This window comes from Balaenoptera ricei, chromosome 3, assembly GCF_028023285.1.
Source record: "Balaenoptera ricei isolate mBalRic1 chromosome 3, mBalRic1.hap2, whole genome shotgun sequence".
Lineage (NCBI taxonomy): Eukaryota > Metazoa > Chordata > Mammalia > Artiodactyla > Balaenopteridae > Balaenoptera > Balaenoptera ricei.
The window spans coordinates 13,397,702-13,414,445 of record NC_082641.1 but is presented as its reverse complement, the minus strand read 5'-3'; the positions used below and the strand labels follow the sequence as shown (position 1 = coordinate 13,414,445).

Below are 16,744 nucleotides of genomic sequence, written 5' to 3'. Positions count from 1 at the left end.
CAGTTTACTTCTCTACGTGGACCACTCTTTCCCTTCCGTAAAATAAAGGGCCTCTGAAGAGCTTTCTGCCTCCTTCCAAATGTGTCTTTATGAGGACAGGTTTTCAGATATGTATGTTCAGATCTGGAATAGGCTGATGTCTCTCCTCAGTAGACACATTTTTTTTTCATACGTGCCCATCATTTCTCCCAGAACCAGACTGATTTTGCTTTTCTCTCTTATCTGAAGAGCTATCCATTCTGCAGAACAGCACAGTCATTTAGTTTGTAAGGTAGTTTCCCTCTCTGATTTGCCTAATCCGGAAGCTGTTTGGTGTCAAAATATTAGAATTATCCTAACATTTCTGAATAGCTTTCTTCCAATTCCTAATCAAAAACAGAAAAGGCCAGCTGCTTTTACTAATCCGGGTTATTTCTGTGAATGGAGACACAGTGCAGGATGACCATACAGTTATTGATGTAACAGTGACCTTGGCTGTGGCCTTGGATGAGGGTAGCTCAGCCTGTCTGTCCATCTATCCATTTATCCATCCATCCATCCATTTATCTGCCTATCACCCATCCATCTACCCATCCATCCTTCCTTCCTCCCTTCCGCCCTCTATCGCTCCCTCGTTTGTTTCCATGCATCCCTATCTAGCCCATGTTATAAAGAAATCTTTCCTTAAGCAACATGCTTTTCCTTCCTTTATCAATGCTTCATTGAATCATCTATCCCTCATTTCAAAAATTAGCATCCTGTGTCACAATATAGCTGTAGCTTATTTCATGCAGGACCACAAGGAATTTGAATTTGTGTTTGATTAGGCACCTTGAGCGTGTCAGCGTATCAGTCACCATCTGACATTATCCTCCCTGCACTGTTTCTCATGCATTTTCTGGCTGAGTCACCATGTAATGCAGTTTGCTGGCTGATGAGATGCCCCGTGACACACTTTGGACATCACTGCTGTTAGGTTTCCCAGGAAATTAAGTGCAATTATCTTGAAAAGAATCAGGCTCTTTCCCCCTCATTTCTTTTTAAAGATAAGCATGCTTTAAGTTCAGAAGAGAGTACAACTAAAACAGCCACAATCCAAACACAGCATCTATTTTAGTCTTACGTGTGATAAACTAGGGTTTCTTGACCTTGGCACTATCGACATTTTGGGCCTGGTTGAGAACTACACTAGAAAGTTACAGTGCCTTTGGGGTCCTTTCATGCTGTCAAAACAAATCACTCACATAAAGAGAAAAAGCAAAACTAAGTCTCCTTCACTGACCCAATGTGAGTTCTGTTGATGTGCCAGGCACTGTACCAAGTAACAAGGACTCAGTCAGACATCCGTAAGGTCCCATCCCTGCCTGCACAGAGCTCACAGTGAGGTCAGGGAAGCAGGCGTGTAAACAGATAATCATGTATCAGCATGACTTAATAGGGAGAAAGTTAGTCATATTGCTGGATGTTCTGTATCTATCAGATTGTTCTCTATCTATCGCTTATCACTTCTCAAATGGTTCCTCGGGGGTTCTGCAGACACAGCCTTACTTTAAATTGGGCACCACAGAAACATCCCTTGTTCATTTCCCCACCTTGGAGCCTTGCTTAGGTCGCTCCTGCCTGGAAGGTCTTAATCTCAGACTTGTACATCTCCATATTCTCCCTGCCATTCATAGGCAGGCCAATCTCCTCCAGGAAGCCATTCTAGATTGCTTGAGTTTGTATTGATGTCTGCCCACCAAACTCCCATTATGAAACTCACAGTCTCTTCTGCACAGTTTATGGCTTAACTGCATGCTGCATTATTTGATCCCCCTCTGTTTCCCATGTATTGGTCTCATCACTCAAGTAGATTATGGGCTATTTGAGGTGGAAACCAGGTCTTATATTGGAATATTTACGTTAATGGTCTAAGAAGTCACTATTTGACTGCTATTGGCTTGCAAAACTAGGTGTGGGAATTGAACTCAAATCTATTAGAAAAGATGAGTGAAAGATAAAATGAAATTAAAGCAAAACCTGTAGCCAAAGAGTGAGAGCTGCTTGGTCTTCTCTCTGGCACGTTCTTTTCTGCCTAATGAACCCCTACTGATGCTTCCAAACCCCAGAGCACATTACCTCCTTCTTTATGCTTTTGTGGCTCCCTATTATGAAGGCTGTCTCTGCTCTGCACTTGGAGAACGCTGTGTGCACAGATGTGGTTGCTGGGAGATGCCCTGCGGGCACCTGTCATGTGTCTCTTCCTCACTGGACACTCAGGTATCCAGAACAGGGCCTGACATATCTCACAGTAGTGTCCCATCCTGTACTTCTGCCTGGCCTGGCAAATAGCAGGTTCTCAATTAAAATGTGAACAAATGACCTCAAGTTTAAGCAAAGGGAAGCTCTCTTTAGTGAGGAAAAGCTTCTTCTTTATTATTCCTATAAAACCTTTATGATGGGAAAACTACGAGACGGTGAGGAATTCCAGGAACTAGTAGGAAGCATTCATCTGTTTGTTTTGTTCAAAATATTGCTCAAAGTAAAGAATAAAATATAAGAAGATATCATAGCTATTCTTCCCACCACTCACCTCCCCCTTACTTGCGATTAATGAGTTGCCAAATCTTGCTTAAGGAATTTATAGTTTCTTATGTCAGTGGAAAGGATTTTTTGCACTTAAGCAAAGTGTTATGTTAACCGTGGCAGGATGTCAGGAAATGGGTCACGGTTTGAGGTGTATCTGGGAGCTGGGTGGGGTAGCCGTCCCCAGACACACTGGTGATCGTTCTCCATCAGACTTCCTCTAGGAACATCTAAAAATGGAGGGCTCAGGGTTTCCCTGTCTCAGAGAAGCTTTCAATTAAGGCTCTTTTGCCTTTGGAATAATAATTATAGCTCCCTGAGCACCGGCTGTGTACCCAGGCACTGTGGTATGTGTGACAGGACTAGGAAGCATCCTGTCACCTTCAGACCTCGCTCTTTCTTGTAATTATCTAACAGCCGTTGCCTGATGGGGTACAGTGCAACTCCATAGCCAATCCTGGAAGCCCCTCATGAGCTGGCCCGCACCGCCTGCCAACATGAATTCTACTCTCCAGTGACAATAAAAATCTCACTATTTCCAAAATATGCTAGCTCCTTTGCACATGCTTCTTTGTGCCTGCCCTTCCCATCTCTCTGCCAAATCTTCAGCATACTTTCTTTCCACCGAGCCCTTTTTTTTAACCTAAACTTTTAAACTCAGCTCACTTGTCCTGGAAGCCTTATGTATTTCTTTTTCTATTTGTGAGTGATCCCATGAGAAAAAGACTTTTTCCTCAGTCTAATGCCTTCTGTAGGGCCCGGCACATACCAGGCAGCCGGTAAGTAAGTATATGTTGAATGAACAACATATACATGTCAGAAATTTAAAGGCGGCAGAATCCCATGCACCTTTGCGTTGGTGGTGTCACCCCACAGTGAGACTTCTCTAACCAAGAACTGAGGCAAAGCCCAGTTTCACGCAGTAGACACTGCATGTTCAATGCTCAGTTTGATGGGCTCTGTCTTCCGTGTTACTGATTCACCAGCTTCATTGTCTTACAGCCGCTGGTTCAGAGTCTAGAACCCAGTTAAGGAAGGAGAGCTAGGTATGGAGGTGTCAGTACACAGTTATTCTGAGACAACTATGTCAGATGTCACTTTATACTGAAGAACACTGAGGTCCTTATGAGAAGAATAACTCACTTGGTCAAAGAGCCAATTCACAGCTCTTTGTTTGAACCAGCACATTATACTGCCTCCCCATAGCCAAGGAAAACCACTATGTAAAGACTCTGCATAAATTACACAGAAGAGGGGACCTTGACTCGTGCTATGGTCCTTAATTACCAAGGGTGCTCTTCTGACCACCAGGAGAATATACAGTGTTTGGTCTTGTTGATGAAAATAATAAATAAACAATCTATAATAAGAATAGAAAAGAGTTTATTTGAGGCAAACTGAGGAGTATATCCCAGGAGACACCCTCTCATATAACTCCAAGGAGCTGCTCCAGAGAAGCGTGGTTTTCAGCACAGTTTTGTATCTTGTCAGAAGAAAAAACGTGAAACAAGTCAGGGATACATTCCTTCAAGGTTTCAAGAAAAACAGACCAGCACATACATAGCCAGACAGTATGGCCTTGGCACCTGGGAAGACAGTCTTATTATCAAAGAAGTACCAGCATTGGCATCCAGGAAGGGAGACATTTAAACTTTATTTTTAACCTGGACATTCTTTACTTCTGGTCAGTGCACCCTTTTCTTTAATAATTAAAGCAGGTGCACAATGTATGTTTGATGGGCCACAAACAGGATGTTTTAGTTAGCATAAAATTCATATTAACTCATGTGTAAGCCAGAATGACTTCCCCATACCTCAATATGTGAAAATTTATTTTATCAGTCCACATGAACTGAGTATTTCAAATGGGAAGGTAGTTGCTTTCCATGAAAATTCTGTTCCAAAAACAAGGTTGAAAACAGTTAACAGCCCACTGAGAGTTTTAATAAGCTCCTTTAGCAAAGGTAGCTTTCAACTCCTTGTGGAGAGAACAAATAAATAGGATTATGACCACCTACTAATTACTTAGAGATCCCCTGGGGAGCTTGTGTTCAAACATCATTAATACCAAATACTGAGAAGACTATTGAAACAAAATTGCATTACATGCAGACATACACTTTTAATTCATATGGGACAAAATCTGGTTACTGAGATTAACTGTATTAGACAGTTGACACTTGGGGCAGATTTCCCTGATTTGAAATAATGGATAGCACCTGCTTTTGTTGCAAGAAAGAATTAACACAGGGACGGAAAGCGCAGTATAAGCTCTTGAATGCTGAAGAGCTGAAGTGTATTTCCATTTCAACGTTTAGACTGTTGCATCTGGATCAGCATGCCCTTGAAAAGTATGGAAATCTGTAGCATTCAAGACAAACAAAGAGATTACATTGAGAAATGAGATGTGGATGGTTTTGAAAGAATTAGGAGAAAAAACTGGAGGAATAAATATGCTTTTTCTTAAGTGAGATCCAGAATTATGGTATCCTCGTGTAGACTCCATACCCTATAGTCGCTAAAATAATGCTTGCTTATTAGTTCAAAAAGCTGTTGCTCCTGTTGATACTCAGTCACTTGCGAGATTCTTCTCAGTGAGGCGAAACCTTCCAACTAAGGATACTCGTCCCTTATGAGAAAACGTCACACCTCCTACTCCTTTGATCTGCTGTCTTCCTGTGAATCTGGAGACAGCCAGATAGGGTAGTCTCCGGGACTCAGCCTCCTATTTCCAAAGACTTGGGATCTGGATGAGGGACAACTTTTGTTAGAAGGGTTTTTCTGGACAGACATTGTTTGAGAAGGCTCATCTCACATGTGTAATTAGTGTCCTGGGCCCTGGCTGTTCACAGACGCTTCTCCTGTTTAGCATCCCTCGCTACTCCACGTCCATTTGTTTTTCTGACACTATTTTCCTTCTGTTTTAACTTTAAACCGCTAGTCTTGATTCCCACTTAGTGACCAACCATTCACTTTGGAATTTTCTCGCATCCCGGAATTGAATTTTCAAACTTTCCAGGCTTCTCTGATCACTCTGTCCCAGCCCTGAATTCTTGGCCCCTTTGCTGTTCCATGTGGCCTCAGGCCAGTTTAACCTTTGTCCTGATTCATCCACTCTTGGGCTTAAAGTCAATGGGCAGCCTTGCCTATTCATGTGTCCACCCCATTGTCATGAGGGTGAGCCCAATTGTCATGAGGAAAGCTGGGAAGACTCTCAATACCCGAGGGAAGTCTTCTTAGAGACTGTCTTCTCTCTGAGGTTTCCTTCCTAGGGGAAGAAAATTTCTCTCCTACTTCATAATCTTAGGACCCAGGCACACAGTTCTGGACACTCATCCCAGGAACCCCCAAGGTGACCCTCACCTCAAGGCACTCGGTTTCTTCTCCCTGAGCTACAAACCAGGCTGAGCATAGCTCCATAGACCTGGGGCATGGCTTATCAAACCTCTTGGGATTTCCATGTTTCTGGAAGAAGATATTTTATTGATGTTCTGGGTCCTGTACAATAATAAGAACCCCTCACAACATTCCCTAGTACACATGGGAAGCTGCCCACCAGCCTTTCTGCTTTTCTCTTGGTCACAGGATCTAGTTCCAGTCGTAATTAAACAAAGCAGTGATCTGTGGCCAAGACACTGTCCCTCCAAGTATATGCATTGCTAACAGCCAAGCGAGTGGTAGTAAAGATTGTTCCCCACAAGAAAGTGGTTCAGAGGGCTTTCTCCTGCCCAATTCTTATGGAAATTGCAGCTAACAAATGGAGATAAGTTCTTCTTCTTTAATCTCTGTGAGTTAAAATTAGAACGATAATATCAACTGACTGATGATCATTCTAAATGAGTGATTTCTTTTTTGAAAATGTAAACAAGAAACATTTGTTTTTCTGATACTGTTTTCCTTCTGTTTTAACTTTAAAAGTTAAATTTAGAGAGAATAGTTATTTGCAAAATAGTGAATTTCTAATTCATAAGTGTCGTTTATCTAGGTCTTCTTTAATTTCTTTCAGCAATAATTTGTAGATTGTCCTTTAAAAATTTTAGTCCTAAGTAATTTCTGATTTATGATGTTTTTATGTAGTATTATTTTTGTAATTTTATTTTCCAACTTCTTGCTGCTGCTGTTTAAATCCAATTGATCTTTGTTTATTAACCTTGTACTTTGAGGCTTTGCTAAATTAACTTCCTAATTCTATTAGGTTTTCTTGTCAATTCCCTAGGATTTCCTACATAGATAATCATATCATCTACAAATAGAGCCAATTTTATACTTCTTCCTTTACAATGTTTATACTTTTTTTTTTTTTTTTTGCCTTATTCCATTGGCTAGGATATCAATTCGATATTGAATAGAAATAATAGGGGTAGATATCTTTGTCTTATTCCTGATCTTTGTAGGGGGGATGCATTTTTTCCCGCCCACCATTAAACATGATCCTAGCTTTAAGTGTTTTGTAGATGCCCTTTTCAGGTTAAAAAGTTTTTTTTCCATTCCTAGTTCTCATCGTGAGTGGGTATTTTTCATATGGTTTTACCACATCCACTGAGAGGGTCTTTTTCTTTTTTAGTTTTTAGTTTATGATCAGTTACATTGATTGATTTTTTAAAATTAATTTTTATTGGAGTGCAGTTGCTTTACAATGTTGTGTTAGTCTCTGCTGTACAGCAAAGTGAATCAGTTTTACGTATACATATATCCCCTCTTTTTTAGATTTCCTTCCCATGTAGGTCACCACAGAGCACTGGGTAGAGTTCCCTGTGCTATATATACAGTAGGTTCTCATGAGTTATCTGTTTTTTTTTAACATCTTTATTGGAGTATAATTGCTTTACAATGGTGTGTTTGTTAGTTTCTGCTTTATAACAAAGTGAATCAGTTATACATATACATATATCCCCATATTCCCTCCCTCTTGCGTCTCCCTCCCACCCTCCCTATCCCACCCCTCTCGGTGGTCACAAAGCACCGAGCTGATCTCCCTGTGCTATGCAGCTGCTTCCCACTAGCTATCTCTTTTACATTTGGTAGTGTATATAAGTCCATGCTATTCTCTCTCTTCACCCCAGCTTACCCTTCCCCCTCCCCATGTCCTCAAGTCCATTCTCTAGTAGGTCTCCGTCTTTATTCCCGTTTTTTTTTAGACATTGATTGATATTTGAATGTTATATTAACCTTACATTCCTAGGATAAACTCCACTCACTCGTGCTGCATTATTATTTTTATATATTGATGGATTTGATTTGCTAATATTTTGTAGAGGATTTTTTTTTCATTTATGCTTATAAGGAATATGGCCCGAAATTATTTTTTTCTTGTAATGTTTCTGTCAGGTTTTGGTATCTGGTTTATGCTGACCTCATAAAATGAGTTGGGAAATATTCTGTCCTCCTTTATTTTCTGAAAGAGTATATGTTAAATTGACATTGTGTTTTCTAAATGTTTGATAAAATTCTCCAATGAAACCATCTGGTCCTGGAGGTGTTTGTTCATTTGTTTGTGGAAGGCTCTTGATTAAAAATTCAATTTATTTTATATAGCCTTATTCTATTTCTATACATTCTGTTTCTTCTTGAGTCAGTTTTGATAAGTTGTGTTTTTCAGAGAACTTGTCTATTTCATCTGTATAATTGAATTCATTAGCATAAAGCTGTTTATAATATTCTTTTACTTCTCTTTTCATCCGTAGGATCCGTCATCATATCCTCTCTTTCATTTCTTGGTTAGTCTTGCTAGTTTTATCAATTTTATTAACATTTAAAAGAAGCAGTTTCATGTTTCCATAATTGTTTTCTCTAGGTTGTTTAGATTTCACCTTTCTCGGACAAAGCAAATTTCTTTTGTCTGACTTTTATCTCATGTCTGATAAGTCTATGAAAATGCTTTTCTCGCAGAGAAGACGCATATTAAACCATGAAATCATTTTTAATATGCAGCCTATAAATACAACTCTACGAAGAATGGGCATATAATTAATGGAATGTCTTATCCGCATGTCAAATTGATTACACATTGAGATGTTTTCTGCCAGCATTTCAAATCCCAACTTTAGTGGTTCAATTTAAACACCATCTAAAGAAGACTGAAAATAGGTCTCAGCTAAATTCATTTTTCTGAAGAGGACACTTCTTAAGAGGAGGTGTCCTCTCCTGTGACACTAGTAAGTAATCCCACCTGTCACACTGTGCGCTATAAATCGTTGTGCTACAAACCTATTAGCTAAGATTCATATCTGGCCTACCTTGTAAAAACAAAGATGAAACAGTGCTTCAGACTGAGTGATTTAATGCATACTGAAAGATCTACCTTCTCTGAGTTCAGCCTCATTCCCTCTGAGCACGTGTTATTTTCAGGGAGGAAATTGATTCTAAATTGAGAAGCTGCATCAACTCTTTCAGACAATGGAACGACAGGAGCGTCTTTCTAAATAGCTTCCTGGAGGCCTGATGGAGTGCACTCCTTTCTCTGGTTCTTATCTTACTGGCTAGAAGTGATTTATACAAGGGGAAGACTCGGTCTTGTCATGGCTTGGACTCCCATCATTTCTTTAAAGAAAATTCCCAGCTTTTTCTTCTATCCTTTTTTGTCTGAAGGCAGTAGTAAACCTGTGATATAATTTCATTGGTAAGGGCAACAATTAGTGCCATGGTTTCAGCGCAGTCTGTGGTAATTATTGGGGTAGTTATCCAGTTTCACATGAAGGGTGGCACACCAACGTGGACCCTCACACACAGTGATGCCCAATTTGGGGTCACACACGTTGTATCTTTCCAGGGCTGATGGACCTTACTTGGTGCATCTCTGAACAGTCATATATAAAGAGAATATTAAAAAATTTCCAATATGAGTTTATTTAATTCCCTCCAAACTTCACTAAAATTAAAGAAGTATAATTCCTTGAGAGTGTTATCTTTATGTTAATACTCATTTAATAAACTGCAGCTTTCAGACTCAAGAAGTATGTGAGGACGGCAGCTGGAAAGTTATAGGTCAGATTTAGTCAGTACTCTGCTGAGCTGCGTTTTGCATTTGTTGACTTTTTTTCACCCCTACAGCTACCTTTTAGATAGGTGTAACTCTGTCCTTTTTGGTTTTGCTTTTAGATGTAAAATGTGTCAGTTTAAGTAGGCAGAGAGAAGGTGTGAAGGGCAGACGTTATGCAGAGAGAAGGACACTGTAGAAAGAACTTAGGCTTTGGAAACAGATCTGAGTTTAAATTCTCACTTCTCTACTCACTGGTGGTTTAGCCAGAGCTGAACTTTATCTTGTAGGCAATGATAGGATGGATGTGGAGAGAACGTTAATCTGGCAATCAGATAGGTGATGGAAACTAAAATCAGGATATGGTGTATTTAAAGCATTGACTAGGTGTGTTCAGCTGTTTGGTGAACATAAGGGGAGGTGAGACTCAGCTTCTGCTATCATGGTATGCAGTCCGCGGACAACAGGGAGAGAAACAACTATCTGGGATTCCAGTGAAAGAAATACACACTAAGCAGAAGTATACATAGTGGATTGTGGGGTCCCTAAGGAGGATTTCTGCTTAGAAAAGGAGGGGCAGGAGGGGGACAGCTTTTTAGAAGAGCTGGCATCATAGCCAGTTACGGATGGATGAGAGATTTCATCAGGTGAGAACGTGCTCAAAGGCAGAGAGGGACCAAAGTACCTGGCATTTGGGAGAATACAAAGAATCAGATGAAGCTGAATTGAGGAGTGTACCTCTCTCTCTCCTCCCTCCCTTCCTTTTTTCCTCCCTTCCTTTTTTCCTTCCTTCCTTCTTTCCTTCCTTCCTTCTTTCCTTCCTTCCTTCCTTCTTTCCTTCCTTCCTTCCTTCTTTCTTTAGCTTCGTCCTTCCAACTTTCTTCTTCTCTTCTTTCCTCTCTTCCTTGTAATATTCCTACATCCCTTTTTTCATCCTTCCTGCAGCAGTTATGTGCCAGGCCCTGGGAATATGGGCTGAACCAAATATTTAGCCTCCTTGATGGAGCCTGGAGTCCAGCCCAGCAGGGGCAGCTTTTCTTTCATTAGGAATGTAGACTGGGCAGTTACTTAGAGGATCAGCGAATGACTCACAGCTGGACATCCAGCTAGAAAGCTATTTCAGTAGACCAGAGAAGACAGACTTGAAGCTTTTATCAGGAAATTGCCATGGCACTGAAATGATGGGGGGTATGCAATTAATTGTTATCAGAGCTCAGTGGAATTACTACACAGAATAGTATAAGGGTTAAGAGCATGAACCTAGAAGTCAGACTATCTGTGTTTATATCTCAACTCCAGTCCTTACTAGGTGTTTAACCTTGGGCAAATTGTTTAACTTATCTCTGCTTGTTTCCGTATCTGTAAAATGGGATTATAATAGTACCTCCCTCCTAAGGTTGTTGTGGGAATTGAATGAGTTAGTACATATGACTTAGCAAAGTGCCTGGCACATATTAGCCCTAGATAAATACAGGCCATGAATATTTAATTACTTCTTCTAGTACACAAAATTAGAATGAATTTCCCAAAGAGGAACCAATTGGGCCCATTTTTGCTAGAAACAATAGGTTCAATAGTTGTGTAGAAGTGAACAGCTTTTCAGGGCTATAAAAGAGTCACACATGTTCACATATTATGGAAAGAAAGAAAATAATAGCAATTATTGGCTCTAAGCCAATCTGGTTATTGTTATATTACTTTCCAAATATGGGAAGAAATTTAAGTGAAAAAATATATATACATACTTATATATCAAGTTTTAGAGGAGAAAAGTGTGCTCAGCAGTTGACAAATTTTGTTCAAGATTCAGAAGTGCTTTACAAACTGAAATTCAGGCCTTGCATACCATTGGGGTAGAGAGAGAAGACCCAAGATCCTCATCTTCTGTTTTCATTGTCCGAGCAAATGGTCCATTAACACAGCTCCTTTAAGCTGAGCCTGGTAGATGATGTGTGTCTTCCAGGGCAAGGACACTAGGTGGGGACACTAGTGGTAGGAAGCAGCATTATTTTTCCTAGGGGAAGAATGTGAGCAATCCCACTTTTCGCACATAATGGTAAAAATAAGAGAGCAGTATATAGTGAGAAAAGAAATTATCAAGATGTTATCAGTGTTCAAAGGGAAATCCCTAAGTTCATAATTGGTTTAATAAACTTTGTTTCAATAACAGTTTGTCCTCATTAGCTATTCAGTGAAATGGTATTAATTTTAGGGTTCATCAGTATGTGAAGAATATCCATGCACTTTCAGACACATTTGCACATCTGCATTATTAGCGAAGTGACATAAAACCAAAATTTTAAGGGGCTCATTATAGATTTTAAACAGTTTATCCTTCTTTAAAAGTAAACTTCAAAAATCCCAAATTACTTCTTATATCCACAACAAAAAATAATTTCTATGATAATAGTAAATAATTGAGCCTCCCAGTGTATTGTAATCAAGAGTTGTTCTTTTTTTCCTAGCTTTCTGACATAATTTTAAACACATTAATTTCAAACGACCAGGCATTTGAATTTTAAACCATTTTAAATTTGGTAAAACCAAACAAGTGTGAAGCATTGATGTTTCTTTTTTTTTTTAATTGAAGTATAGTTGATTTACAATGTTGTGTTAGTTTCAGGTATACAGCAAAGTGATTCAGTTATATAATATATATTATATATTATATATTATATATATTCTTTTTCAGACTCTTTTCCCTTATAGGTTATTACAAAATATTGAGTAGAGTTCCCTGTGCTATACAGTAGGTCCTTGTTGGTTATCTATTTTATATATAGTAGTGTGCATATGTTAATCCCAACATCCTAATTTATCCCTCCCCACCCCCTTTCCTCTTTGCTAACCATGTTTGTTTTCTATGTCTATGGATCTATTTCTGCTTTGTATATAAGTTCATTTGTACCAGTTTTTTTTTAGATTCCACATATAAGCCATATCATATGTTTCTTATTCCTAGTAAGTCTGTCCCTTTGCTCATTCACCTTCCTTGTCAAGGAACAGCTGAGCCTCGTGTGTGGGAAGCCTGCCACCTGAGCATGGCCTCCCGGTCCTGGCAGTCATGATGACTCTGAGACCAAAGCCACCAGTTTCCTTGTCCCAGGACGCACCACAGCACCATAAAACCATACCCACCAGTTCACCCAAATCCGAGTGCCTGCTAGGGTCCACCGTGTTGTTACTGAACTGGCATGCAGGCAGCCTGGATCGACTAATTAATTAATAAGCCTAACTGAAGCTAAATAGAATTAATTATACAATATTGAGCTGTCCAAATTTAACTCCACTAAAATCACATAATGAATCTGGAACATAAAGGATTCCTGGCAAAAGGAAAATAGATTTCAGTATGTAAAACGCATTCTTGGTGAATCCTCTTCATTCATTTTTGATTACCCGACTTCTGTGTTTCAGGCATATGTATTTTGAAACATGTAGCACATCATGGGAAAATCAAGCACACACACACGCACACAAGTTGGACACCTTTACCTCATGGATTTAAAACGATGATTTGTTTTCATCTATTTGATGTGATTAACAAATTGACAAAGGCTAACATAGTGCATACAGACATGATAGCATCCATCTAGGATGGATATTAGTTGGAAGTAGTTTTCTATATCATTTACCATGTTGTTGTATTTAATGCAGATTTTAATGAGCATCAGAACTAAACAAGACCACAGACGTTGACACTTCACACTTGTCTGGTGACACCAAATTTAAAATGGTTTAAAATTCAAATGCCTAGTCATTTGAAATTAATGTGTTTAAAATTGTGTCAGGATGCTAGTAAAGAAAAAAAAAAACTTCAAATATGTGCTTGAAATACAACATTGATTCATTTGTAATGATAAAATTATATTGACTAGTTCAGTTATTATTCATGCAAAATTGTAAAAGCAAGAACCACTTTTCAATCAATGAATCTTAGTATTAAAATGGTGAGAAATACCTTTATAGAATCTACAACCTTTGTCATTTGGTTCTGTTTTTTTTTTTCTTAAGAGAAACATGAAGTAAATGACCTGAGAGAATGAAATATTTCAAATGCATTTTGATATTTAATCTTTAACAAGTGTAGAATTTAGAACCTTGCATCTAAGAATATGCAAGGTTCAAAGCATATTTAAAATCATTATATGTTAATTCTTTATTATGAGAAACAGAGGCAGTGAGGGAAAGAGGGAATTTATGAGTAGTGATAGACCCCTATCTGGGGATGCACATATTCAGACTCCAGGTAAGTAAAGAGGTTAAGGAAATATCAGATTCACCCAATGGATGCTGACTGTTCAAGTTCGTTTTTTCAAGGTTATTTAAACTGTTTAGGGATTCTTTTGACAAGCCACATGTTGCAGCAGCCGTAACTCTCACACACAGGGAGATTGTGCAGGTTGTTTTGAGTTTCATTGTTTACTGGCAGACCATAACAGAAATTCTAGTCTTGTTTCTGTCTCAGCGATGTGAAAGTGAGAACATGACTAATTAATTCTCTCAAGTTGATAACACCCTTGAAAGATTTTTCATCATTTATACTATAAACCCTCTCAAACGTTGATGCTTCAGACACCAAATTACTTTCTCCATTGAATGGTGTGTGCTTACACAGTTTGTGAGTTTCAAAGATACTCCTTCAAGTACAAATTCTAAATCTTGACAAGAATGGCTTCATGGATTACTCATTAGATAATGAATGGCCAGTAATATCTGAGCATATGAAATGTACCAGTAACAGATAACATACAATTTTCTAGTTCCCTTATAATTATTTCAGTGTGTTAAATGACTCTTTCACGGATGTTCTTATATAGCTTATTTATTTGCTTTTTACATTTTTTCATAAAAAAAGAGATAATTCCCTTTTTTTGCAGTAGCCAAATGTTTTAAGAGCAAAATAAATTTCCAAATAGAAGAGTCCTCACCATATTTCTTCAGAGTGTATTTAATTTCATGCACATGTGAAAGATGATAATGTGATTCCTAGGTGCTAAACATTCCTCAGCCATTCACACTCAGTGTGGTTATCTGGAATAAAACTAGATTAAACTTGTAGAATGGTGAATTACTGAAAATAATGAAGTAGAGGCCATTCATTAATCTTTATCTGCTTGTCTATTTTTTATAGCCTGGATGAAATGGAAAAATTCGTTTGGGGGCCGATCAGATTGAAAAGGGTCTAACATGAAGAGAAACATGGGGCTGAAAATGTTTTTTTTTTCTTTTTCAATTATACACAGCACCTTTTTCTTACATGCCTCTGTTTTTCTTTTAGTGGCAAAGCATTTCTATAACACTGGTTGAGAAAGTTCAGATGATTGCTGTAATCCTAGGATCCCTGTTCTTAATAGCGAGTGTGACCTGGCTCCTCTGGTCGGCCTTCAGCCCCTATGCAGTGTGGCAGAGGAAGGACATCCTTTTCCAAATCTGCTATGGAATGTATGGTTTTATGGATCTAGTGTGCATAGGTAAGATCATGACCTTCAACGTTAACAAACTGTCAGTAATCCATTTCTTGCAGCTCTTACGTTTTCATCAGTTGGATCTAACACAGAATGTTGTGGTTCACGTGACCTTGGTTATCCAGCTCCTTGACTATCTGGGGCTTCACAATCTCGCCACTTTTCTCAAAAAGCATAGCATCTCTATTCTCAAGTAGTCTGAAAAAATGAACAGGATAATGCCCGTTTAAAGTGATCTATTTTGCAATACAAAGAAGGAGGAGTTGAAGAAATTATTTGGGGTGGGCGATGGAAGGATAGTCATTTATTTCTAAGGGATAGGAGCAAATAAATCCCCCTCACAAAGCTGGGAAAGCACTGACTAGTGCCAATGGCGATATTGTACATCTGGGGAGAGCACTGATAACCTGGAGGTCTTACATGGTGGTGTGGTGACTCCGAGGGCATAAAGGGCCCCTTGGAAGGGTAAGGACTTGGGGACAGTTTTCCTTGCTGTCCTGTGCCTCTTTGTTTCACTTATTAAATTCAGTGGCTTAGAAGAGAAATAAAGGATAGTACATTTTAGCTTAAATAGACTGTACAAAAAAGGTTCCATACGTGTTTCACTTAACCCATCTCTTGTTTCCCTTATACCATGGGAAAATGGAGGTTGATTCTATTCATGCAGCATCTACCCGGTGTGTGTGAGGTGCCACAGGCATTGTGGTGGTGACCAGTTGGCAATAGGAGATGGAGATGTAGAGAGACAGCACCGTATCCAGGAGACTCCCTGCTCTGATGTGGTTTACAGCTTAAAGGATGTAAAAAGAGTTGAGGGAGGCAGCCGTGGTTTGCAAAGAATGGTCCAAGGGCCACCCATGGCAGCAGCATCTGCAGTGCTTTTTTGAGAAATGCACATTCTCAGGACCCACCCTAGATCTGCTGAATCAGAAACTTCCAGGTGCCTCCCTCCCCAGCAGTCTGTGTTCACAAGCTCGCCAAGGTGCGATGAAGCTTGAGAGCAGCTGATTTCAGGGAAAGGATTCTCAACCTGGGATCAAGTGCCTTGGTTTGTAACGCTGGCCTCTGCTTGGATAGATCAACTTCGTCTCTCCATATTCCTCTTCTCTCACCTATAAAGATGGGAATAAGCATCCCTAGCACACAGGCTTAAATAAAGGAAATAACTATTATAAAATAATTGTGCTATTAACTGGAAGTTGTAGATTAAGAGTATTTAAATAAGTCACAAACATTGAAATACTTTAAACCACCTAAATTAATGCCTCTACTCACTAGACCCGTAATTTAACTAGCAGTTTTAATAGTCTCATTTTTTTCTAAAAGAACTCTATACATTTAAAAAATATGATCAGCTTGGATTTCACCTCCTTTTCTTCTTTCCTCTCTTGTTACTAATATAAGACTAATAAGAAAGAAATGTATAAAATTTCAGGCCAGAAACGAAAACAGAAGGGAGGGAAATGTCATGAATAATATATAAACTGAACAGATGTTGCCTGAATAATTGAGCTAATCATGTATATGAACAATTTGCATTAAATGTGACAATGCATATGTAAGCATTTGGAAATTCTAAATCTCTATACAAATATAGTCTCTGGGGTATTGCTTTAAATTAAGAAGGATTACAAAATTGTTCTACAAATCCCTCAGCAAATTCAGAAATAGTGTTTATTCTATATTTCAACATAAAAGTTATAAAACGTGGTATTCCACTGATATTAAAAGGGGAGATGACAAGCAAAAGAGCCAT

At 38.9% G+C, this 16,744-nt stretch overlaps 1 protein-coding gene across 1 annotated transcript in view; it reads left to right on the top strand.

Annotated features, from left to right (window-relative positions):
• MARCHF11 (membrane associated ring-CH-type finger 11) overlaps nucleotides 1-16,744 on the top strand; it is a 124,493-nt gene that overhangs the window by 87,163 nt on the left and 20,586 nt on the right. The window contains exon 3 of the mRNA XM_059919216.1: nucleotides 14,802-14,994. Within this exon, the coding sequence (XP_059775199.1) occupies nucleotides 14,802-14,994 (193 nt within the window). The remainder of the gene's footprint in view (nucleotides 1-14,801; nucleotides 14,995-16,744) is intronic.